At 43.9% G+C, this 12,778-nt stretch overlaps 1 protein-coding gene across 1 annotated transcript in view; it reads right to left on the bottom strand.

The window, feature by feature from the left end:
* gfi1b (growth factor independent 1B transcription repressor) overlaps positions 1 to 12,778 on the bottom strand; it is a 41,174-nt gene that overhangs the window by 14,848 nt on the left and 13,548 nt on the right. Inside the window, exon 3 of the mRNA XM_028808579.2 lies at positions 846 to 1,016. Coding sequence (XP_028664412.1) covers positions 846 to 1,016 — 171 coding nt within the window. The remainder of the gene's footprint in view (positions 1 to 845; positions 1,017 to 12,778) is intronic.

The following is a 12,778-nucleotide window of genomic DNA, read 5'->3' as shown; positions in this document are numbered from 1 at the left end:
CCCCCAAAAAATACAATGCATAACTATTCATACATACATATCCAGGCCGGAGAGGAGCCAACGAAACGTACAGCCGTCATTCGTTGTTCAGTGGGGGATGTTGACAGTGATACGAGTCCGGTCAGGCAGGATGTTCACCCTCTGTTTCTGTCTGTCATGTCTTATTTTATGCACGGTACTTGTTTCTAATGTAACGGAAATACTGAGCACACGCTTAGTCATGAATGGACTGATCTTATTGAAACATTGAATTCTTCATCGAGGAAATCTGTTGGGATAGTTCACTTTTCTGTTGAGACATCTCGAACGCAGCACACCATACACATTTACGAAACTTCAAAATCTCATTTTGAGGCATGCAGGAAAATCTTCAAAATTATCTGTCTTAAAATGTTTGTTTTCAAATAAGAATTAGTTTACTGTGTCAATTTTACCTTGAGAGCATCTACTTCGGCTTGTAAACCCCTTGGAGATTTCGTCGTGCCGACATTCATCATGCAGTGAAGCCCCCTTATTGATACTAGCGTGTATGGACACCTGACCGTTTCATCTTCCCCAGTGGTGATTTCGTCATGTGGACACTCGATCTTCTCACTGACGGCAGTGAGGGGTCCCCTTTTTGGTGATTTCGGGCATTCGATCATTTTATGAAGAGTGGAGGTGGTTTGTTGAAAACGCCCCTTGATGTCATGGGCCCCTGGACGCACCCACAGAATACCCTGATGGTAGATCCACCCCAGGCAAACAGAAAGGTTTCCACCATCTTAAGTCACGCCAGCTAACTAATAAGCATGGTGTTCTTCATTCATCTTCCTAAATTAGCATGCAGACATTTTGCACCTTACCTGGACTGCACGTGATATCACGATCATAAGGGTTCCTATCTCTTGATTGCTCTTCGGTCTTCATCAGACTCATTGGATTGTGTTCCTGCTTAATGAAGGTGAATCCTGAGTAGTGGGTCTGCTTAGCATTTTCTGGACCCTTCACTTCCTCTGACGGCAACAGCAACACATCTGTGGGGCGAGAACATTGTAAGTCTGTGATTTTGCAATTATTGGTCACTCCTAAAGTGAACATGCCAAGAATAAAATGAAAGCAGGCGGCTCATTCCTCCAAGCAGCACTTGCATGGCAATTGCGGACATTGTGACGCCTGTGCGGACCTCTGCCGGTGGCCTGTGAATTGCAGCCTAATCCAATTCTGTAATCGAGGGACTGATGCTTACTTAAATTTGACAACTGCTTGACTTTCATTTGAACTCATTCTATAGTCTGTCATTCACAATCAAGTCCAATTCTGTATCTCTGTGACCTTTGTCCTGCATTCTAATTCTAGTCTTTATCCTACTACATGTCTTGGTTGTACCGTTAATCTTCAAATTGGTATTGGGTCCTATTCTGTATCCTGTCATTCATACTCCAGTTTCAGTTTTCCATTGTCTGACCTGGCGACACAAAATGATGAAAAGGGTAAACAGACCTCAAAATAAACAGGACCTCACTATTCAGGCTTAGAATCAGGCCTCACCCCAGGCAGCCAGACTCCAAAACTAAAGAATCAGACTATGGCCTGCACAGGCCTAAAATGGTGGTGTATGTGGTGCATGTGTGGTGGTAGATGAGATCTGGAGTGACCAAGAGAAAGATGTGAAAGCATATCTGAGTAAAAAAAAAAAAAAAAAAAAAAAAAAACCAGATCAAAGAAAACCATACATCACGGTCAAGAATGAAGAGCAAGATACAGTGGAACCTTGGGTCACGACCGTAATTCGTTCCAAAACTCTGGTCGCAACTCGATTTGGTCGTGACCCAAAGTAAATTCCCCCATAGGATTGTATGTAAATACAATTAATCCGTTCTGGACCGTACAAGCTGTATGTAAATACATATAGGCTTGCTCGCGCTCTCTCTCTCTCTTGCTCGCTCACGCTCTTTCTCTCTGTCTCTCTCACTCGCGCTCTCGCTCTCTCTCTCTTGCTCATGATCTTTCTCTTGCTCGCTTGCTCGCACTCTCTCTCTCTCTCTCTCTCTCTTGCTCGCTCACGCTCTCTCTCTCTGTCTCTCTCACTCACGCTCTCTCTCTCTCTCTCTTGCTCACACTCTCTCTCGCTTTGCTCTCTCTCGCGCTTGCTCTCTCTCTCTCTCTCACGCTCTCCCTCTCTCTCTCTCTCTCTCTCTCTCTCGCTCGCGCTTGCTCTCTCTCTCTCTCTCTCTCACGCTTTCTCTCTCTCGCGCGCTCTCTCTCTCTCTCGCTTGCTCTATCTCTCTCTCTCGCTCATGCTCTCTCTCTCTCGCTCGCTGCACAGGGAATGCACAGGGAGAGACTGAACACGTGCGGAAATCATCGGCGCGTAAAAAACCGGAAGGGAAACTGGCTTGTTCGTCACCCGAGTGTGTGGTCGTGAACAAATGCAAAAGTTTGGCGAACTTTTTGGTCGTAACCCGATTTGTACATGGTCCAAGACGTTCGTGACCCGAGGTTCCACTGTACTAAGTCAAGGGCGAATGGAAAAGGATGTTACACAAAAAATTTGAAGACACGATGCGCACAAATAAGAGGTGCTATATCCTTCGGCTGAGACATAAAACCAAAGTCTCAGTGGTCATGTAAGAGTAGGGTTTATCCTAACGTCCTACCTAAACTGCCCACCAAGGCCTAGTCATTCTGACCCCTTATCATTCCCTGTTCTTTATTGGCTATCTCACTAACTTATTCACCACTTAATAGCTCATGTGTGGTGAAAGCAACTGGAGCAAAAATGGCTGCCGTTGCCTCATCCAGGTGGATGCTGCACATTGGTGGTGCTTGAATTAGCTTCCCACTCCCAAGTGTTTTGAATAGTGAGAAAAGCGTTATAAAAATGTAATGTTTTCTTCTTCTTCTGTAATACCTTAATCACTATCCTTCATTAGCTTAATGGAAATGTTGAGTGTATACCTGAAGCAAATACGCAAGAAAAATCAGCAGCATTGACAGAATGGTGGTGCCTGTGATGATGTCCTCAGCGAAATGGCAAATCACTACAGAAAACATTATTAACATAAAACCCAACAGCTTTCCTGTGAAATGTTTCCTTATAGAATCGAGTCTCCCCCGAGACCCTCCTGGCTGTCATTATTTTGTAAGCAGTGCTCTTAGGTTACTCCGCATTCTCTAAGTTTATAACCCCACTTGCTCCTCTCTCCTGTGAAAATTCACTCCACGTCCATTCCAGTCTCCTCCGCTGTATTTAAAACTTCCGCCAAGTCTCTCTGTCTGTGACATGAACGGTGTAGATCATGCAACCGACGGGGCATCCCGAGCCCCTGCCGGGGCTACTTTAAACCTAATAGCGACGAGTCAGCGATTTGAGCAATATTTAATTTGCAGTAAAACTTACAAACGTCACTTTGCAAAAAAGAAAAGAAAACAAAACAAAACAAAAAAAAGCTAAACTGTGCCATTTCTGGTCCAGTGAAATTCATGCCATTGACCTAAGAAGATAGATTTAGGACAGTATATATATTTTAAAAAAGCCTTTCCTGCTTAAATTTTGATCTCATCTGCATCTTTACAGCACTGCCAGCACAGGGACTACAATTCCCATCAGGCAGCAGAAGTGTGCTGGGGCTGATGGGAGGAAGCGTCATCTTCATGTGCAAAGCTTCCATAGCACTTGAAAGAGCAGGATCTCATCCTAGACCGCCGCTATGGCGTTTTCCTTTCATCTAATTTCGATTATGTCTTTTGTCTAGGAGAACTTAAGCCATTTTGTTTCCATCTACATTATGTTTAGCCATGTTCAATTCCCAAGAGACACTTCCTTCTCAATTATTTTCATTTGGACCTTCTTCTGAGAAATTTATGGGGCTGAATGGAATGTTTGGTGTTGCCAAACCCTTAAGGAGCAGAATGCATTTTTCTTTCCACCCCAAAAAAACCTCTTTTTATTGAGTTTTGCGGTTGCAAAATCTCATGTGAAATGAATTTAAGTGTCAATTTCACAATACTGTATATTAAGGGAAGCTCGACTGTTTTGCTCACTACAGCTTATTACATTTTTTGATGTTATATTTTACATGACCTACCTTATGAGATTCGGACCTCCAGACATGAAATGTTTTGATCTCAGTTAAGGTGAGCCCTCCAAAAAGAGGCAGTCCAGCAGAGGCAACCTTCACTTCAAGCCAAGCCCCAAGGCAATCTGCTGGCTTCCACTGCAGCAGGCCCCAATAATGGGAAGCTTGCAAAATAACTAGTAAAGTCCAAAAAATATCCGAGAAACCTTCCAAGTGGAAAGCTGACTATGAACCTTTGGGTCATTATTTTATAAATAAAAAAGAGTTACTTTATAAAAATGCGCTCGACAAACAAGAACTCGAGAAGCACCAAAGGCACAAGTGGACACACCTGAAATAGACAATCCAGCAGCAAACAATGTCCCAAAGCACAACTGTCACAAACAGAGCCAAGAAGGTCGTAATCCAGTAATTCAAATGAAGTAATAACAAAACACAGAGAGCACTCGCCGACGCCAAGCCGGAGCAATGTGTGCCATCGAACTGCTGGTCTCCACAGGCCTTTATAAGGCAGGGGGGCAGTCCTTCGATGGAGACTGACAGGTGGCCCCGCCTCTTGGGAACCACTCACAAAAATTAAGGGAACATAACAGAGCAGAAACTTCTACATGGAAATATAATTATACAAAACTCAAATGTTATGAACATAAAAAAGTTACTGTAACTATCATGAACATATAAAGGGCACTTTAAATTAAGCAGAAAATACACAACATGAACCGTTGGACACATAACAAGGACAGCGGCAGCCAGGTGTGTGACGGTTTAAGGTGCAGATAGAAATCCCATCCCATTGTGTATACGTGACAATAAATCTGACATTAATCGATGACAATTTATTATCAGAGCACAACTGTACGTTTAATAAAAAAGCCAACGGAATGAAGTGTGATTTGTAATGCACACCATTGCTCAGAATATGGAATAAAAGTGAAGGACAGAAGACTCTGTTACTAACATTTGCTGTTTCCTGTTGGTAGACATCAGTGGCAGCGCAGGGATTTCACAAAAGGGTAGTCCTAAAATTGTCACGAGTGGGCCTAATGCTGCATTCCATTTACCTCTGTCGTCGGATGTTGGAGCTGGGAATGACGTCACACCTGAACTAGGTGTGTTCAAGTAAAACATTCTGTGACAGATAGGGGGGATGCCACAGAGCCCCAAACCCTGGACACAACCAACCCAAATGCAGTCACAGGTCCGAAACAGTGGTTTTTGTTATTCCAATACCTCAAAAAGGTTTTGTTGAAAGTTCCAATTAAATGATTCTTCCTTCCTTCTCTTCTCTCCATCCACTTCCTTCCAGCGAGTGTTGCCTTCCTTCCTGGAGGAGGTAAGATGGTTTCCTTTTATGTCAGACCAGGGTTACTTCTAATGCCGTGGCATAGCCTGATGGAAGCACTTCTGCGTCAAGAGGAAGTCCCAAAAAGCAGCGATCATGATTCACCGCTGCACGCCCTGGCAGCACCCATGGAACCCAGCAGGGCTGACTCATGGCACTACATCTCCCATCGTGCCTTGCAGGTGTCCACATCGTTACTGAGGACCTGTGATACTGCCATTTAGTGGATGGGGGATAAAAACATTCTAAAATAGGAGCTTTCTCCCACTGCTCCTTTGTTTTGTCCTACTATCTATCTATCTATCTATCTATCTATCTATCTATCTATCTATCTATCTATCTATCTATCTATCTATCTATCTATCTATCTATCTATCTATCTATCTATCTATCTATCTATCTATCTATCTATCTATCTATTATATAGTGCCTTTCATCTATCTATCTATCTATCTATCTATCTATCTATCTATCTATCTATCTATCTATCTATCTATCTATCTATCTATCTATCTATCTATCTATATACAGTGCATCCGGAAAGTATTCACAGCGCATCACTTTTTCACATTTTGTTATGTTACAGCCTTATTCCAAAATGGATTAAATTCATTTTTTTCCTCAGAATTCTACACACAACACCCCATAATGACAACGTGAAAAAAGTTTACTTGAGATTTTTGCAAATTTATTAAAAATAAAAAAATTGAGAAAGCACATGTATATAAGTATTCACAGCCTTTGCCACGAAGCTCAAAATTGAGCTCAGGTCCATCCTGTTTCCCCTGATCATCCTTGAGATATTTCTGCAGCTTCATTGGAGTCCACCTGTGGTAAATTCAGTTGATTGGACATGATTTGGAAAGTCACACACCTGTCTATATAAGGTCCCACAGTTGACAGTTCATGTCAGAGCACAAACCAAGCATGAAGTCAAAGGAATTGTCTGTAGACCTCCGAGACAGGATTGTCTCGAGGCACATATCTGGGGAAGGTTACAAAAACATTTCTGCTGCTTTGAAGGTCCCAATGAGCACAGTGGCCTCCATCATCCGTAAGTGGAAGAAGTTCGAAACCACCAGGACTCTTCCTAGAGCTGGCCAGCCATCTAAACTGAGCGATCGGGGGAGAAGGGCCTTAGTCAGGGAGGTGACCAAGAACCCAATGGTCACTCTGTCAGAGCTCCAGAGGTCCTCTGTGGAGAGAGGAGAACCTTCCAGAAGGACAACCATCTCTGCAGCAATCCACCAATCAGGCCTGAGTGGCCAGAAGGAAGCGACTCCTTAGTAAAAGGCACATGGCAGCCCGCCTGGAGTTCGCCAAAAGGCACCTGAAGGACTCTCAGACCATGAGAAAGAAAATTCTCTGGTCTGATGAGACAAAGATTGAACTCTTTGGTGTGAATGCCAGGCGTCATCCCTACAGTGAAGCATGGCGGTGGCAGCATCATGCTGTGGGGATGTTCTTCAGCAGCAGGAACTGGAGACTAGTCAGGATAAAGGGAAAGATGACTGCAGCAATGTACAGAGACATCCTGGATGAAAACCTGCTCCAGAGCACTCTTGACCTCAGACTGGGGTGACTGTTCATCTTTCAGCAGGACAACGACCCTAAGCACACAGCCAAGATATCAAAGGAGTGGCTTCAGGACAACTCTGTGAATGTCCTTGAGTGGCCCAGCCAGAGCCCAGACTTGAATCTGATTGAACATCTCTGGAGAGATCTTAAAATGGCTGTGCACCGACGTTTTCCACCCAACCTGATGGAGCTTGAGAGGTGCTGCAAAGACAAATGGGCGAAACTGGCCAAGGATAGGTGTGCCAAGCTTGTGGCATCATATTCAAAAAGACTTGAGGCTGGAATTGCTACCAAAGGTGCATTGACAAAGTATTGAGCAAAGGCTGTGAATACTTATGGACATGGGATTTCTCAGTTTTCTTATTTTCAATAAATTTGCAAAAACCTCAAATAAACTTTTTTCCTGTTGTCATTATGGGGTGTTGTGTGTAGAATTCTGAGGAAAAAAAATGAATTTAATCCATTTTGGAATAAGGCTGTAACATAACAAAATGTGGAAAAAGTGATGCGCTGTGAATACTTTCTGGATGCACTGTATGTGCCTACATTTACACACACACACACACACACACACACACACACACACGCACACACACACCCTCAAGTGTGCATATACACACACATGTTCCTTCACACAATAGGCCAATACCAGCCATTTCATGAACATGTCTTCCTTTCCTTTGCCAGCTCTTTCTTCTTGTCTTACATGATCAATACCTGAACTGAGCTTCAGTTCTACTGTCACCTTCCCAGGCTTCGCGTCTCCTGGAATTAAGTGTCCCTCGAGGCGCCCTGTTTCACTTTGTCACTAATCACCAACTCTTCTTCGGTGATATACATTTTTCTCTTCCTGATCTTTGCTGTCATTCAGTCAGCTGACTAATGAATACTGCAGAAGCAGAAATTGGTGATGGGGGCGGCAAGCGAGGCACAGGGGACACATGCAGCCATTGATGACTGACAAACACACAGGGCTGAAACATAAGGGTCTACAGAACGTGTCTGGTGGGAAGGAGGGGCTTTACACAGAATCCTCGGCCTCCTGTGTATCTCACCATTTCATGCCGTCTTCACGGTCGGCTGGAGCAGATTGGCTTACTGACACACTCACTATGGCAGAGCAGAAGGTTGAAGACTTGGAACCAAACCAGCCGTCAATTTAAAAATGAAACTTAGTGCAAATGAAGCCCTGCCAATTGACAGAGACCACTAGCTTTTGAGTCAGGTGATTGCTGGTTGGCTGGATTTTTCTGAGGTAAGTGCTGATTGGAGCTTTCGTGTCAGGTGGTCACGTATGCACTTTTTTCTTAGGAGAGAAATGTGTTATATTACAGTCTTATGCTTATTTTTCTTTTTGTGCCTACATTGTGCATCTTATTTGCGTATGTTAAAAGTGTGTACACCTGATGAGCCCCAATTAGGGCAAAACACGTGTCATGTACTCTTTGTATTATTTGGCAGGTACTTTATCACATATCTATGATCTGCTTCTCGCAACTGAGAGGACGTGGCGGATGTTTGCCGAATGCCCGACCAACCACAAGCGTTACCTGGTAGGTAACCATCCACATAATCAGATTGCGATTCAGACCTCTGCATGTAATACTCCAATCTTCACTATGTCAAGTAAGCAAACCAGCCGCCATGGCACAAGGTCGAAGGCTTCACGTCAGGCGCTGACTTCCGAGGTTCGATCCCCGTAAGGGGAAGCAAAGGTGTGAACACCTGACGAGCATCCATAAGGGTGAAGCACGTGACGTGTACTCTTTGCATTACGTCACAGGTACTGCATCACATATATATTTACTATATATACTATATATATACTATATATATATATACTGCTGTCACTGCTCCACTGACAGACTGAGGAGATCGTTCCTCCCCCAAACTATGCGACTTTTCAATTCCACCTGGGGGGGTAAACGTTAACATTATATAAAGTTATTGTCTGTTTTTACCTGCATTATTATCAGTCTTTAATTTAATATTGTTTTTTGTATCAGTAAGGTGCTGCTGGAGTATGGGAATTTCCCCTTGGGACTAATAAAGTATCTATCTATCTATCTATCTATCTATCTATCTATCTATCTATCTATCTATCTATCTATCTATCTATCTATCTATCTATCTATCTATCTATCTATCTATATTGATTAATATTGTTCTATTTATTATTTAGCATACACGTATTGTGCTATGTCATCATATGATCCAGCGTTTCTCAACCGTTAAGTATTTGCGACCCGGGTTTTCATAACAGTTTTAATCGCGCCCCCCCCTAACGTTTTTTTGAAAGGAGCCCACTAATACCAATTTGTTCTTTTTTAATTAATGATATATCATAAATGCATATTTTATTACACCTACTTAACTTTTTTTGACATTTATCTAACTCTATATTTATTTTTCTAGTATCAGAATGTAGTTTAAGTTAATTTGTTTTGGTTTCAATAGATGTATTTTTCATATTTTTGGTTCTTGTTTTCTTTTTTTCACATCTTTGCGCCCCCCATTTTTGTTACTTCGTGCCCTCCTAGGGGTGGCCCACCCCACAGATTGAGAACCACTGATATGATCCTTGTGTTTTATTGGTGGGACCCCAGGAGGCAGGGCCACCCTGATGTCATTGCCAAACAGTCGTCCTAGGCCTTAATGTTCTAAAGCTGAGAGCAGGTCCTTCACTATTTCATCGACCTTTGGAGTGTGTTTACTCCACTGTGAGTATTGATTTTTCTGGATTAATCGGATTATTGCTTCTGTTTTGAGATTTTGCTCGTTTTTACGGATTTGGAATTGTCGCCTAGAATTGCCTTTATAGACAAGTCCTTTGGCTTTACTTTGCCTGTCTTTGCTTTCTTTGGTTGCTTATTAAAGGTTAAAGCAGGATGAACACACACACACACACACACACACGCACACACACACGCACACACACATACTAGGGCCAATTTAGTTATTTCAGTTAGTTAGTTTAGTTAGTAATTTCAGTTTAAGCAAAAGAAGATTAAGAGGAGACCTGACTGGAGTGTTTAAAATGAGTTCAAGGGAATTAGTCCAGTGGATTGAGACGGGGACTTTAAAATGAGTTCATCAAGAACACGGGGACCCAGTTGGAAACTTAAGGGTAAATTTCACACAAACATTAGGAAGTTTTGCTTTACACAAAGAACCTCAGACACAGCACTGGAGTAAGTGACCGAGTAGTGTGGTAGACAGTAAGACTTTAGGGGCCTTCAAAACTCGACTTGATGTTTCTTTAGAAGAATTAAATGGATAGGACTGGCGATCTTTGTTGGGCTGAATGGCCTCTTCTCGTCCAGATTGTTTTACTATACACCCCCACAACACACGTCAGAGCTAACCAAATAAACAGAGCAACTGTTAAGAGTTCAAAAATCAAAAATAAGTGAATGAAAGGGGACTAAAGACTTTTTCCACTCTCGTGGGTTGATTGTGATCATTTTCTTAGTCAGTAGTTGACGGGTGAACACAAAACCTGCTTGCCAACTCCTGGCAGCACTTTTCATAATGCAAATCGAAGAGGAAAACTTGACAAGATAAGAAACAATAAGTCAGAACTAAAACAGCCGTCCTCAAAGTCTCAATATGCCACCCGTTCATTTTTGTTTACTCTCTTTATTCTTGCTATGGTTTGGGGGATTCTGTAGCCCTGTCGTCACTTGTTTGAATGCTCCTCATTTCCATACCAGAACATTCTATTCTAACTGCATAGTTCTCACAGTCCAGGATCCGCAGAAGGTACAGACAACTCCTGAGACACACACACACACACACACACACACACACACACACACAGACACAGACAGACACCTGAAATCCACAGCAGCTGGGCGAGGCCTTCTGGAGTCCATGTTGATCTTTTCACTGTTCAAATAAAATCTCATTCGTATGTACAGTACATGCTTGAGCATAAGAGATTAGTCGTGTTTATTTTGAGATCATGTTTGTGCAGTTCGAATCACATCCATCACTCATCAAAGTGCATCCACTTCCGGGATGAGGCGTCGCTTCAGTCATCACCATAAATCTGGACATGGGCCGGGCGGTGATGAACACCACGAATTCTTTGTCTCGATTACTTTTAGGGGCGGCACGATGGCGCAGTGGGTAGCGCTGCTGCCTCGCAGTTTGGAGACCCGGGTTGGCTTCCCAGGTCCTCCAATGCATGGACTTTGCATGTTCTCCCCGTGTCTGCGTGGGTTTCTTCTCACAGTCCAAAGACATGCAGGTTAGGTGGATTGGCGACTGTAAATTGTCCCTAGTGTGTGCTTGTTGTTTGTGTGTGTGTGTTTGTGTGTGTGCGTGTGCCTTGCGGTGGGCTTGCGCCCTGCCCGGGGTTTGTTTCCTGCCTTGAGCCCTGTGTTGGCTGGGATTGGCTCCAGCAGACCCCCATGACCCTGTAGTTAGGATATAGCGGGTTGGATAATGGATGGATGGATTACTTTTAGTAGCCATCTGAACACAACTGAGAATGTGACATCCACCTGTCACAACCTCGGTCACAGGAATAATCCTAACTCACTGACCAGTAGACTAAAAACACAAAGGAGTGCGGCGTATCACGATAAATGTGTGTGTGTGTGTGTGTGTGTGTGTGTGTGCGCACCTGTGGAACACAAGTGCGGCCATACAACATCTGTCTTGTGGGCATCAACTGCAGCTGCCTTTCTATTTATCGTCTGAAGTTGTGAACCAGTCTTCTATCATTTTCCTCATGTAAACTGTACCATTTCTATCTATATACGGTGCCGGTCAAAAGTTTTACAACACCTCCGTTTTTCTAGTTTTCTGTCAAATTGAATCCGTTGAAATGCATTGAGTGACCTAAAATTGTGAAAAGGTAAGCAGCAAACTACCAAGTCAAGTCAAGTTGGACAGCAGGCACTGGTACAGCGTGTTGCCGCACCCATGACACGACAAAACAACTCAGGATCCCGGTTGGCAACCCCCCAGGCAGACCCACCCTCCGGAAATGACCCTCTATCTGCCACAACCAGGTGTGATGTGGGTGACCCCTTGGTTTGGTCCAGCCCCTCGGGTCACCAACAATGAGAATCTTACGAGCTGGATCACCCTCGGGGAAATGTGCCACATGGCCGTAGTGCCGTAACTGACGCTCCCTCACAATGCAGGTAATGTGCCTCATTTGGGACTCCATGAGCAACCGCTCATTTGACACAAAGTTAAACCAACGGTACCCAAGGATTTTCCGGAGAGACACAGTACCAAAGGAGTCCAGTCTTCATCTCAGGTCACTGGACAGCGGCCATGTCTCGCAAACACATAGCAAGACAGGAAGCACCAGGACTCTAAGAACTTGGACCTTCGTCCTTTTGCATAGATATCAGGAGGGCCACACACCCCTTTCCAGTGACCTCATGACCCCCCCCCCATGCTCTCCCAATCCATCTACTGACTTCGCAGGAAGAGTCACCAGAGATATGAATGTCACTGCTGAGGTAAGTTAACCTCTCAACAAGGTCGACACTCTCTCTGCAGACAGACACACTGCTGATGGCTGTGCCCAAGAGGTCATTAAAGGCCTGGACCTTTGGTTTTTATCCAAGATGCTCGCAAGCCCAGACACTCAGACCCGTCACTCAGTCTCTCGAGCGCCCCGATCAGAGCCTCCATTGACTCTGCGATGATCACAGCATTGTCAGCAAAGTCAAGATCCGTGAATCTTTCTTCACCAACAGATGCCCCACAGCCACTGGACCCCACGACCTTGCCCAACACCCAGTCCATACAAGCAATGAACAGAGTAGGAGCA

Source organism: Erpetoichthys calabaricus, chromosome 9 (assembly GCF_900747795.2).
Source record: "Erpetoichthys calabaricus chromosome 9, fErpCal1.3, whole genome shotgun sequence".
NCBI lineage: Eukaryota > Metazoa > Chordata > Cladistia > Polypteriformes > Polypteridae > Erpetoichthys > Erpetoichthys calabaricus.
Note: the sequence above shows the minus strand (reverse complement) of the source record. Positions and strands in the feature narration are given on the sequence as shown.